At 43.4% G+C, this 13,125-nt stretch overlaps 1 protein-coding gene across 3 annotated transcripts; it reads left to right on the plus strand.

Annotated features, from left to right (window-relative positions):
- Positions 1 to 1,431: 1,431 nt before the first annotated feature.
- On the plus strand, positions 1,432 to 12,247 carry SOD2 (superoxide dismutase 2). 3 transcript variants are annotated; one of them, XM_083434300.1, is made up of 5 exons: positions 1,432 to 2,148; positions 4,145 to 4,347; positions 9,269 to 9,385; positions 10,728 to 10,907; positions 11,126 to 12,247. In XM_083434300.1, exons 1-5 carry the CDS (start codon positions 2,108 to 2,110, stop codon positions 11,269 to 11,271), a joined length of 687 nt encoding a protein of 228 aa, XP_083290426.1. In that variant the 5' UTR covers positions 1,432 to 2,107; the 3' UTR covers positions 11,272 to 12,247. The 3 variants fall into 3 exon arrangements, with proteins under 3 accessions (XP_083290426.1, XP_083290428.1, XP_083290427.1); XM_083434302.1 differs by having other exon boundaries at positions 2,010 to 2,154; positions 4,154 to 4,347; XM_083434301.1 differs by having other exon boundaries at positions 2,068 to 2,620.
- Positions 12,248 to 13,125: the final 878 nt, after the last annotated feature.

A 13,125-nucleotide genomic window follows, 5' to 3' on the forward strand; every position in this document is an offset into this window, starting at 1 on the left:
CTGGTCAGTTTCCAAATGACTTAACAACATACCTTGCACCAGGTCTTGGGTGCCACTTTAAGTCCAGAGTCACTTCACCTGTTTGGCTCCATGACCAACTGTTCTAGGTCACAGTCCTTAGGGCATCTAGAATCTACCTCGTTGTTGTGACCAGAACAACATACAGTGGTACCTCAGGTTAAGTTCTTAATTCGTTCCGGAGGTCCGTTCTTAACCTGAAACTGTTCTTAACCTGAAGCACCACTTTAGCTAATGGGGCCTCCCGCTGCCGCCGCGGCGCCGGAGCCCGATTTCTGTTCTTATCCTGAAGCAAAGTTCTTAACCTGAGTTAGCGGAGTGTGTAACCTGAAGCGTATGCAACCCAAGGTACCACTGTACTAGATTTATGTGAGAGTTGTTGTGCATTAGCACACTGCCAATGTTGGGTGCCTGCTTGATTTTACACTCTCCACCATAATCACCCAAGACAATTTGGTCAGGATAGCAATAATACTTGATATTCTCACCTAAAGTGATTTTGTGAGGGGAGTCTGCTTTGTCTGAGATTTATAATTTGTCGTGACCCTATGGCCACCTTGACATACAGTGACACCATTCAGTATGCTCTTCCTTGCTAAATTTGTATTCAGATAACCGTATCCCACTGGTTTGTCACCTATCCTTCCTGTTTCTGTTATGCATATTGCACACCATGTTCTAATTTACCATTCTATACTCCCAACTCCGCCATCTTGGCTTCTCATATTGGCATACCTGTAGAAGGCATCTGTCCGGCACATGCATTTTTCCCTATGACTCTTCAGCTATTATGTTCTACAATCTGCCTTGTTTTGCCCTCAGTGCATGGGCTATCAAGTATACGGTATTTTAAAACTCATTAATTCCAAAGTGGATGGTCTCTTGCTGTCTTTCTCCCCAGAGGTCAGTGTAAAAGCTCTGCAGTATCACGGTGAAATTAGGTTCCTCCAAATTATTTTTCTGGAGGTTATTCTCTTTTCCTTGGATAGTATTTCCCAAAGAACTCTAGAGTGACTCACTAGGATCCCCCCCTAAAATCTTGAGGTTGTAAGTTCTATATGGATGCATGGGTGTAGCCAGGATTTTTGTTAGGGGGGCAGCGCCTCAGCTATATATTTTATTGATTTTTATTGATGGGGCAGCTGCCCCTCCCTGCTGCCCTTGGCTAGGTCCATGCATGGATGTTCCCACCAGTCCTTTTTCTGGAGGATAAGGGACCCTCTCTCAGTCTATATCTTGTAGTTGGGACACCTGCCTACTATTTAAAATAGATCAGTAATCCTGTTTGTCATTCTGCATTAGTACATTTAGTTTAAATTCTGGATTTAAAAAACCAGCCATTAATAAGTTAAAAAAGGTAAACAATTGCACTTTCTGTCAGCCAGCGATGAAGAATTGACTGCAACAAGTGTTAGAGGTGTTTTTCATGGAGTGTACTTAGGTAGTTTGTATTCTTCTAAGCGATATTATTAGCCGCTGGGTGCTGTGCATGGAGTAGGAACCCCTAAAAAAAAGGGGGGGTATCAGCTATTTGACAAGAGACCGTGGAGATATGTCAATCGTGAGCAGACCACCTCTCAGCGGCCCAAGTACTGGTTTTAAATGTGCAGTAAGAGAATTCAAATTTTGCATGGAGACGCATGCTGCTTTGGTTTCGCAACATCCAAAGGCGCTTTTATGGAAATTCCCGCGCTGCTCCTAATGGAAGAGGCCCGCCGCAGCGCCGTCGCTCGCAAGCCTGTCCGAAGAAGGCGGGCTCTCCCGGCGGCCCCCTTAGGAGCCAAGGCCAGAGCTGCGCAGCAGACGCAGCGTTGTCGCGAAGGCCGCTTAATTTCATAGCACGCCGAGGCCAAGTTGCCCTTGCCTCGCCCGCGTCAACGCCTCGGCCCGCCGCTTCTTCATTATTGGCGGGCGGAGAGGCGTCTCCCCGCCCCAGTCAGCGGCAGCCGGGAGAGGAGGGGCCGCGCAGGCGTTTCGCGGAACGAGGCCGCCAGACGGCGAGGCGAGCGGGGCTACTGGGGCGCAGAGCGCGGCCGTGTCCTTTGGCGCTTTCCCTGCTGCTCTTGCTCCTGCTCCAAGCGGCGTCTCCATGATGCTGCTCTGCCGGCTGGTTTCCCCGGGCGGCTGCAGGTGAGAGTCCGGCGGAGGGGTCGCTCGGAAGCCCTTGAGCTGCCTCTGGCCAAGGGCACGGCGTGGTGGGCCCTCTCGGGGCAAAGGAGAGGCGGAGCAGCGGGCGGGACAGACGAGGGAGGTGAACAAGGGAAGGGCGAGACTTGGGAACGAGGGGGAAGCGGACCCCATTTCGAGCCAGGAATCTGCGGCTCATGCAGGAGTTCACCCGCTAAATGGATAAAAGTGGCAGCCCCATAATATGCGCTGAACGTGGTGCTTGGTTGGCCTATTATTGCAGGAGGACTCGGGCAAAGCTCCCTTTCCAGCCGTGGAGCTCACTGGGCCGCTTGCTTTGGGCAAGTTGCACACTCTCGGCCTACCTCACGGGGTTGTTGTGAAGCTAACATTGAGTGGGGAACTGTAGAAGGATCATAAACTTCTTGGGGAAGTGAAGTCATTAATAGCTGGGATTAGGAAAAAAAGTTTCCCGGTAAGTTTGAACTCTTACACTTTCCGCATTAAGGGCTCATCGTTTAAGCCCGTTCTGTTTGTCAGCGGCAGCTTGTAATTTAGATTTGCTAAAGAATATTAAAACGTTTCCCCCATCTGTTGGGGATGTGAAATGAGAGCCCGTAGCTGCTCTGGGAGTGACTGTGTGACCAAGAAGCTGATTCCCTGTTATCCAGGGTTTTGTATAACTTGCAGGGTGAGTTTACATACTCTCAAAAATATATATGTTTTATTAGTTTTTATTATAACAAACATCTTAAAACAGCAGTCATTAAGAAAAAATAATAATTAAAATCAACTGTATCATTTTACATACTGTTTATAGAATCAATACAATAGTGAAATGTAGGATTTCTACAATCCCTTGACTTCCCTCTCCATGGTTCCATTATTTTATTGTTAATTCATGCATGTCCTAGTCATATTTCCCTCCGTTCATATCAGTTTTTATCTATTATTATAATATTGCAATGTTTTTTTGGAATCCTGCTGATGTATCAACATATGCTTTGACATATATGCAATAAAAATTTCCCATTCATTTTAAAATTTGTTACTGCCTGATTTCTGAGTCTGCCTGTTAATTTGGCAATCTCTGCATATTGCATTAACTTAATTTGCCAATTTTTTTTGTGGGGAGTTTACATACTCTTGTTCTTCTGTAACTAATTTATGTATAAACGCAGCCTTATCTGGTGAAAGGGCAATGCAGTTATTTCCAGTTTGAGATACTGTACTGAAGAGGTTAAAAAGAGTTGCTCCACAAGACAAACAAGTGAAGTGAGTTTTAAATATGATCCCAGTGATGCTTTATGTTGAAGGGGTAAGCTGTTAAGTAGAAATTCTTGTGTTCTCTCTAGAACTATGTGACCTAGTTAGCCAGATTCTCTTGTCAACACAGCGGTGTTACTGATGAAATGTTTCTGCAAGTGTTGCTCCTACTTGGCTATCCACTGCCCACCTGGTGTGTGTGTGTGTGTGTGTGTGTGTGTGTGTCAGTGTCACCCCCCCCCCCCTTTAAAGATTTCAGTTCAGGCATGTACAGTAAGTGTGAATTTACATGCATTTAACTTGTGCACATTCAGCCTTTATGCACTTGGCAAAAACAGTAAAAATAAAAGGGGTGTGGGGAGGGTTTGGCAATCCATTACACCATTGCTTGCTCCTTTTCTCTCTGCTTCAGTCTCCACCCCACCAAATGTATTTCAACAATTTGCCATTGGTGCTTCTGTTTGTTTTCCTCTATGTTAGGATAGAAGCAGTTGTAACTGAGAGCCAGCGCGTTCAAGGATATTGTGATTGAGATGTCTGCTTGTGGGATACTTAAGTTCAAGGCCCTTTCAGCCTCAGTTCAGTTAAGTGGGCCTAGTGGTGATGAAGATAGCTGTGAGGATAAGTTAACATTCTAAAAGAAGAAATTATAAAGAATTTGACTGGTCACATAATATAGCAAGATAAGAATCCTACATTTTTATTATTATTATTTTGTTTCCTTCTCTTCCAGAAATAGCAGTAAACTGATTGCACCTCTTGGGTGTCTGGCATCTAGACAAAAGCATACTCTTCCTGACCTGCCTTATGATTATGGGGCCCTGCAACCTCACATAAGTGCAGAAATTATGCAACTTCACCACAGTAAACATCATGCTGCGTATGTAAATAATCTGAATGTTGCTGAAGAAAAATACAAAGAGGCCTTGGCAAAAGGTATGGGTAACTGTATATCTGTGTTACATGTCTGTCAGTGTGTGCTCACATGTTGTCTCTTGGGCTAAAGTTAGTACAGTACTTATTTGAGACAGAGGCCATGTTTTCCTAAAGTGGCCAGCTGCAGTGCAGGGGAGCTATAGTTTACACCTTAAGCTCCAGAAAGCATTTCAGACGCCTGGCGTAGGATCTCAGAATTAATAGTTATGAGATTTGAAGCCTTGTAACTAGAAATATGTCTGTACTAAAACTTATTACTGTAGTCATCTTTATTGGTACATTAGGAGTACCATTATATTACAGCTGTCACTTTGTCCAACTAGTAGTTGCACAAGAAAGGCAGATGAGGCTCAGAATTTGTACCTCCCAACTATTTTCTTTTGAATTTTAGAGTTAAGGCTGAAACTATGCTGTATCTAAAGCAACGCTTATACCTTGTAGTTACATTTAAAATGTAATTTCTTATCAAACGTTGAGATTTTAATGAAATCTCCAGAGTTTTGCATTAATACTAATGTGATTAAATGGGAAGTCCATGGAACTTTGTGATACTAATTTTAAACTCAAGCGCTATAGGCTGTTTTAAAATGTGGTGCATTTCTGCTGAGTCCAGTTAGTATTTCAGAGCCTTATAAGGAGGCATAAGGCTGAGAAATGATAAAGAAATATATAAGGTTAGAAATAATGGTTTTTCTTCCAAACTGCTGTAGTGTCACATTCTCACACTAAAACACCTATGATACAAGGGGAAGCTGCTGAGAGGCAAACACTGAAGAATTGCAACACGTGTTGACTTGCTTTATATGTGGCTGTCTGAATGAGTTCAGCAATGTAATAGGTTGCTTTGAAAGGCAGTAGAATGGAGCTGTAGGATTGCCCATCTTGGGCTGGACATTTGAGATTATTTGTTGTGTTCAGATTTGAGTACAGTGGTACCTCCGATTGCTCACGGGATCCGTTCCGGAGCTCCGGTCGGATTCCGAGGAATTCGCAATTGGAGGTGCCTGTTTTGCGCATGGCGCGGTAGAGTGCTTCTGCACATGCGCACGTGGCGAAACCCGGAAAAATACTTCCGGGTTTGCTGCATGCGTAACCTGAAGGATATGCAACCAGAGGTGTACGTATCCAGAGTTACCACTGTATCTTATTGTCCCTCTGCAACGCCCATGTTGTTTCAATAGAGCTGTAAACTGTTGGATGTCAAGTTACATTGGTTGCAATCCTGTACCTATTTACTTGGGAGTAAAGCTGGTTGAAATCACTGGGATTTACTTCTGTGGAATTATATATAGGATTGCACTGTTCAATGCATTTTCAAAACAACATTGTCAAGTATTCAAAAAGGCAATTCAAGTTTTTATTTTTTCTACAGTGTATGTATACAACTTCAGGGCTCTACACAGTTTTTCTCTGTAATTTTCCTCGCAAGCTTTACGGAGAAAGAAAGGAGGAAAATAACTGTTGCTATGAGAGTTAATGATTGTGCAGAGGCAGGAATGCTTTTTGGCTGGTGGCTTCAAGATAAGCAAATTGGCCGTTTACTCCCTTTCTTTTTAGGCTGTATCCAAGAGCACTTTCTGAGTGCTGTCAATAGATACCTAGTCCAATGTACAAGAGTATTCTACTCAAACTACATGAAGCAGAAAATCTGCACTCAGTGGGTGCAAAGCAGATTTGTTGTTTAAAGTGACACTGAATCTCAGTTTGTGTTGAGTTGCACAACAGCTCTCCCATCAGAGGAAAGACTCTCCTCCCCAGAGGGGAGGGGAGTGGTTGTGGACGGGAGCTCCGACCCCGCCCACGCAGGGGCGGGAGCCCCTGCTCCTTCCGGCTCACCTGGCCGGCGCCGCACGCCCAGGAGGCGGCTCCCACCTGGAGCCGCCCGTAGAGGGGGCGTGCCTGGCCTTCGGATATATGCTGGCGCCGGCCCCCCTTCGGCCTCTTTCCACGTCGCCGCTCCGCGAGTCACCCACCCTCCACTCCCTCTAGCTCAGGGCTTAAGTTTTCTTCTGGCCTTGCTATGGACCTTAGGTTGGTCGCCCGGTTGTCTGGGGGCCTGGTAGGAGTTTTTCCTGTTGGCATTAGGCCTATGGGTTTTTTCGCCTACCTCGTAGCAACCGTCACAACTTTCATGGTATTGGTGGGTAGGTTAGGCATTGGATTTGGGTGTTATGCTGTGTGGGAAGGCTAGGTGTGGCCATCGCCTACGCCTTCGATTTGGGTATTCCGTTAAAGGAATCCGGCGGTCGTGTATTCCGTCCGATGCCTGCTTGGCTGGAGGCCATGGCACGACCCCCGGTGGCATCAGGGGTGAGCCTATAGTTGGATAGGCATCAACTGGCTCCATCTACTCTACTGATGATTCAACCCCTCTGCTGTGGTCATCCAATGCCTAAGCCAATACCTTTTCATTGCAGTAACCAATAAAGTTGTGGCCTTTTCCTTGCCCATAAACCTTATACCACGCGTCCTTGTCTGTTTATTTCCACCTCACGGGGGTTGGGGGTCCTCGAACCACAACATTCTGTTCCAATGTAATGCAGGAAGGCTCTTTTGAAAAATCAAATGAAACAGTTGTCAGTTTCCAGAATCTTAAACTCTGAATTTTAAAAAAGAGGAAATCTAAACTTGATAAAGTACATACACATTTTTGTTGTGTAAATATTAGTTCAAAAATATGTCCAATATACTTCAGTGCAAAAAGCAGTATTAAAACCATCTCTGAAGTGCCCCCATCTTCCAATACAAGACAGGTGACAACAAGGAATAGGACCTTACTCAGGGTGCCTTGCCTTTGGGGTGTGTATTTTTTAAAGAAGCTGAAAACTTTCTTTTTTCTGGCAGCTTGTTAACATGATTTGGTTGGGCTTTCTTGCTAATTTTAAATTGTTTTAAAGTTTATTACTTTAGATTTTAAATTAGCTGCTAGGATGGAGTATAAGTATTTTAAACAAGTATTTGTAACTTTAGCAGTTCAGTTTTACTTGTGTTATGGATTACATATTAATCAGACACATGCCTATATGTTAGCTGTCCTAGTTCTAGTGAGCCTAATTGTGGCCTGGCTAATTGTAGTGAGCCTGTCTGTAGGCTTTTTATCTATGCTTCTCAGTGCAGTAAAGCCAACACAACTTCTGCCCCTGAAGATCCAGTCGTCTTCAGTGAGCTTTTTGCCTTCCGTCACTATTCTCTGCATGCACACTAACATTCAAGAAAAAGAATGGGAATGTCAAGCACTAGTTTAGCTGCATCCTTGCTTGTTTGCCTGGCATGGGAAATTTCTGAGGCTTATTCCCCCCCCCCCCTTGTTCAACACTCCTGCATGCTGCTGCTGACTTCTCCTCTATCCTGGCTGCATGGCACAGAAGGGACTCTACCAGCAGCAGTTCTCAGGAATTATGGAATTGTAGAGTTCTTTGTTAGGACTGTGCTTGAGGGGTAGGCAGATGAAAGAGGGTGTCCCTTGTGTCTGCTTTAATACTGCCTAGAAGTACTCTCATTCTCATTTTAAACTCTTCTGCCCCTTTCTCGCATCTGGGACAGGGAAGTGGTAGCTGTAGCCCCTTGGAGCTAGTTTGATGTCCCGGGCTCAGCAGCACTGGAGGAATCCAAGCAAGACTTGGGAACAGGAGTTGTAGCTTTTGCAGAAGCTCCAGAGCACAGAAAGTACAAATTTCTCAACTCGTTTGGAAGGCAGCATAATGATGCAGCATAGTTGGACTTGAGGATCACCTACAGCATATTTATTCTGTTGGGAAGCACATGTCACAGTTTGCCTGAATTAAGGAGTATTTCTGAAGTGTTGTTCCCCAGCCTATGGGAGTAGGCGTAGAAATTTGGGCTCAGCAGTTTTATGTAAGGAATTCAAGGGTCAGTGCTGCCCTTCCTCACATCTTCATTGTAATATGAACTCATTTAAGGGGGCATGCTAAAGAAGGAAATAAATTGGGCTTGGAGGAAGAAGCATTTTTAGTATTGCCATATCCTCCTTTAAAAAGGGAGAAACTGGTCGTTTCTTCCCTGAGAGTCCCCAGGCAAATGAATGGAGATGGACCTGCTCTCTTGATTTGTCTGTCAGGGGTCAGCAAACTTTTTCAGCAGGGGGCTGGTCCACTGTCCCTCAGACCTTGTGGGGGGCCGGACTATATTTTTTTTTGGGGGGGGGGGGGGAATGAATGAATTCCTATGCCCCACAAATAACCCAGAGAGGCATTTTAAATAAAAGGACACATTCTACTCATGTAAACACACACTGATTCCCAGACCATCTGCAGGCCGGATTTAGAAGGTGATTGGGCCGGATCAGGGGCCCGGGCCTTAGTTTGCCTACCCATGGTCTATGTGTTCCAAGAGACTTTGAGGAATGGTTGGTGGCAACTGAATAGTGGCAGACTATGCAGCCAAGCCAAAATTTTGGGATCCTTGCTTAAGGTGTGTGTATGTGTGTATTCACATTCACAAAATATGTATAAAGGTTGTGGATTTATATAGACTAGTGTATATGTTAAGGCACAACTCTTAAAATATCCAGAGTTATGGTAGGCAGAATTCAGTTCATGTCAGAGGAAGTAGAGGAGGAAGTTTGGTCAGTTCCTCTTTCTCCCTGTGACCCCCTGAACAACTACTCAGGAGAAGTGGAAATTTTCAGGAACAGCATGAAAGATAATTGGGAGGGGGGAGGCAGTAGAAGAATCAGTGAAAATTTCCTTCATACACTTTTTTCCTCCATCTGGGAGCTTTTGCTGGAACAGCCAGTCTTGATCCTAATCCATTATTTGTATTTTTACTTTCTTTTCTAAGCTGCAATTCATTGATTCAAATTAACACTCTTAACTAAGTGGACTCCTCCTGGGGTAAGGAATAATTTGTTCTCTGCTAAGGCTTGCTGTAGATGTTGCACTTAATTCTCTGTTCTTTGCAGGTGATGTGACTGCTCAGGTGTCTCTTCAGCCGGCTCTGAAGTTCAATGGTGGAGGTCACATTAATCACACTATCTTCTGGACAAACCTTTCTCCTAATGGTGGAGGAGAACCCAAAGGTTTGTAATCAAAGCATTTTAATGTTACACAGGACATTTGAAAAGCCCCACTCGATCAGACCAAATGCTAATGTATCATTTATTATAGCATCTTTAGTCTGTGTTCTAGTGTAGATGATAGACAGCATAAGACAGCAAATAAAGTGTGTAATGCTTATCATGAAGCCAATAATGAAAACATCTTAAATAGCATTCAAGGTCAACAACAGCAGTAGGGAACATCAGATTGCATTCTCTTCCACTAAAGACCTGGGCAGAAAGCTTGCATCTTGATAACCCTCCCTCCTTTGAAAAGGATACAGAGATGGGGTCAGACACACCTCAGATGAAAAGGTATTTCAGAAATTGGGAGTCACCACAGAAAAGGCCTTCTCCCACGCTGCTGCCTCACAATTTTTTTTAATTGTCCAGCATTCTGTCCTAGCAGTGGCTAGCCTAATAACTATGGGAAGCCTCCAAGCAGCATATAATGCCAATGAGGCACTTTATCAAAAGCTTTTTTAAAAGTTTGAAGCACACAGTGCTCAGTTTTGCATGTAATGTTAAGGCAAACCATGGCTTAGTGAGAACATGCAGCTTCCCAGAGACCAGTTTGTGGCCGCTGCTGTGAGCTACATTATGGTTTGTTTTAGTGTGTCATCCAAACTAGGCTTGCAGTTGGTCTCCTCCAGATGAACCACAGTCTGTAAAACAATGAATGAAATGCATGAATGGCTGTGTGTTACTTATGGAACTAAATGTGACATTTGGAAACAGAACACTTCGAAAAGTGTAATGGTAGGCGTGTCCTCTCTTAAGCCTCTTCCAAATGGCATGTGTGTTTGCACTTTAGCTTGTGGACAGGCTGTTGCCCACATGAGCTTCACACTGTTATCTGCTGTTCCCTTGGTTCTCTGGACAGCTATCTAGATGTAATACTGGGTTGTGATGTTAGGTAGAGGTTATCAGCAGGCTGTAGGATCACACACTCCCACCAGTCAGCCCTTGCTTTCCTCCCACCCTTCCTGTAGCCACAGGAAGTATTCTAGCATCATCCATGTTAACTGGTTATCACTAACTGGAGTTCCCTGTTAAACAGCTTCAGAATGTTTATCAGAGATTGGTTAAGAGGGAAGCAAGTTAGGGTTAACTGTTAATGCTGGTGCTGAGGTACTGCTTACCTATGGTTGAGACTGGCAAATGAAGGACTGGTGACCCTGCAACTGACTTCCATTCTATTGACGATTGGAAGATTTACATCCGTACCTATCCTCCTTACTTCTGAATTAATATGAATGATGTTTTGGAACATCAAATGGAAAGCTCTGTGTGTGAATTGTTATTACTATTTTCATTTATTAAGGGGAGCTAATGGAAGCTATTAAGCGTGATTTTGGCTCCTTTGCGAACTTCAAGGAGAAGTTGACAACTCTTTCAGTTGGAGTCCAAGGCTCAGGATGGGGATGGCTCGGTTTTAATAAAGAACAGGGTCGACTGCAGGTGACTGCCTGTTCCAATCAGGATCCTCTTCAGGGGACTACAGGTGAGTTTCTCTAGCTGGAGCTTGTCTACAATTGAAAGTACAATTTTTGCTATGCGGTAGATGAAAGCAGACACCAGCAGTTCTGCTCACCAGAGCAAAGAAGAAGGACTCCCTGCTTTCCCTTGCATAGCTGATTGGATAAGAAATCTACTTGTTTCCTCTTATCAAAACCTACTTGTGTGCAGGAAATAAAAATAAATATTTCTCTTCTTTTCTAGGTCTTGTTCCCCTTCTAGGAATTGATGTATGGGAGCATGCATATTATCTCCAGTATAAAAATGTTAGACCCGACTATCTCAAAGCTATTTGGAACGTGATAAACTGGGAAAACGTATCTTCGAGATATGCAGCTTGCAAAAAGTAGAGCAAAATCTTGTACAAGATCATTAAAGAAAGAACACTGTTATTCTTTGATCATTTTTGTAGTAACTTCTAGCAGTTTGTTTGCTAATTGCTCCACCACTTAAAATATTCAAGCTCATCAAAAGAAAGTTCTTAGCTCAATGTTTGCTTAATTTGGTGAAACTGCTCACTTGTTCTTCAAAAACAGGAATCCTTTATCCAGTGTTCTGAAAGAATACAATCCTTTATAAAACATCAGTATGGGATTACAACCGGTTCCTTTTGATAACATGTGATTTGCTGCTTACTCTTTCGAGTGAGTTTCAAGGTGTACGTAATTCAAAGGGAAAGTCCAAAATAACAGCATTCTCAGAGCATTTTATAGACTATGAACAGAATTCCTCTTCCTCTTCTCCCACTTGCAGCCCTTGCAAATCTCATCCGGGGTGTTGCCACTCTACAGAATATCAGGTTGGTGTGCAAAAGGGGGAGTCCTGTTGTGGAGTGCAAATCTGTTTGTCTTGAGGATGGGCACCATTGACTATTGCCCTGTGTTTGAATTAAATGCTGTTGCGTATATTGTAGCCTACCAAAACCTTGAGTAAAAGGCAATTCGTTTTAGTCTTCCTAACAGCCGATTTTGCAAACGTTTGTTCGTTACAACGTGAGGATTCCTAATGCATGTCAGCTGCTAAGAACAGTGGGTTAGCTTTCATGATTTTTGTCCTGCTGAAAGTGGAAAAAGGGAAAACAAAATACCCTGGAAAGATGCGTTGCACCAAATGTATAGGATATCAGGTTTGTGGTTAAGTGTGTTTAATATATGTGTGTTTGTCTTCAAATGGGAAGTATCCAGTTGTTTGCTACTTCTGTAGGATGCATTAATAACGGATAATGAAATTGTTTTCTAATATTGCTGTAACTGGCTTTCCTTTTTTGTACTGCAGTATTTGATTGGAAATCTGAACTTTGCTCTCGAAATAAAATCTATGAAGTTACTCTGCTACATGATTTAATATGTTTAAAGGCCCCACAAGGGCCTTAAATATGTGTCTGATGTGTTCATTATACCACAGTATCCACAGAAACATCTTAATTCCTTCCCAGCAGCACCCCCACGCTACACCCCTGCTTTATGCCCCTGATAATATGTGGGGTTAGAGAAGGAAGAATTAGATGGTTGAAGATAGATCAGAAGCTAAATGTTTGTAATTTAATGGAATTAGTAGTGTTAAAATTTTACCAGATTTGTTTTCACCAGTTCTACTCTTCAATGTTGATCTTGTAAAATAGCACACCTATTAATCTAAGCTTCTACATCTAAGCCTCAATTTTTTCCTCACTCGTTCCTGTAAAGGAGACTGCTGCATGGGTCTTTATGCATTCTTCCACACACATTGAGCTCTATGAATGGGTTACCTAGAAGCTGCATTATTCTACCCTCACATAAAGAAAACACTAGAGTTTAATTTAAGCAAATTATGGCAAGTGCATATATGAGCTGTCAAACAGAATTCGAGCCAACGGCTAAATCTTCATTTTACAATGGAAGTGTTACAGATGAACAAATCTCCAAGTGAAAACACGTGAGACCCTTGTGCCTCTTGCATCTTATTGCAACTAAAGACAGTCTAGCTGTGATATGCATTGGAAGCAATACCTACAAAGTCATATTGGGCCACAAGAACACTAACAATTCCCATTTCTGTGGACTCAGACCTTTCCTTACCTCCCCAACTGTAGCAAGGAAGCCAATTCTTCAGTATACCTGCAGCCTATGCTGGTCCTGCAATCATCCCTGAAAGCCACAGCCACTGGTTCCCCTCTGCGTGCATCTTCATACTAGTCTCTATAGTCTCTATTCTTTCCCCATAAT

Source organism: Podarcis tiliguerta (assembly GCF_965153285.1).
Source record: "Podarcis tiliguerta genome assembly, chromosome: 3".
NCBI classification, from domain to species: domain Eukaryota; kingdom Metazoa; phylum Chordata; class Lepidosauria; order Squamata; family Lacertidae; genus Podarcis; species Podarcis tiliguerta.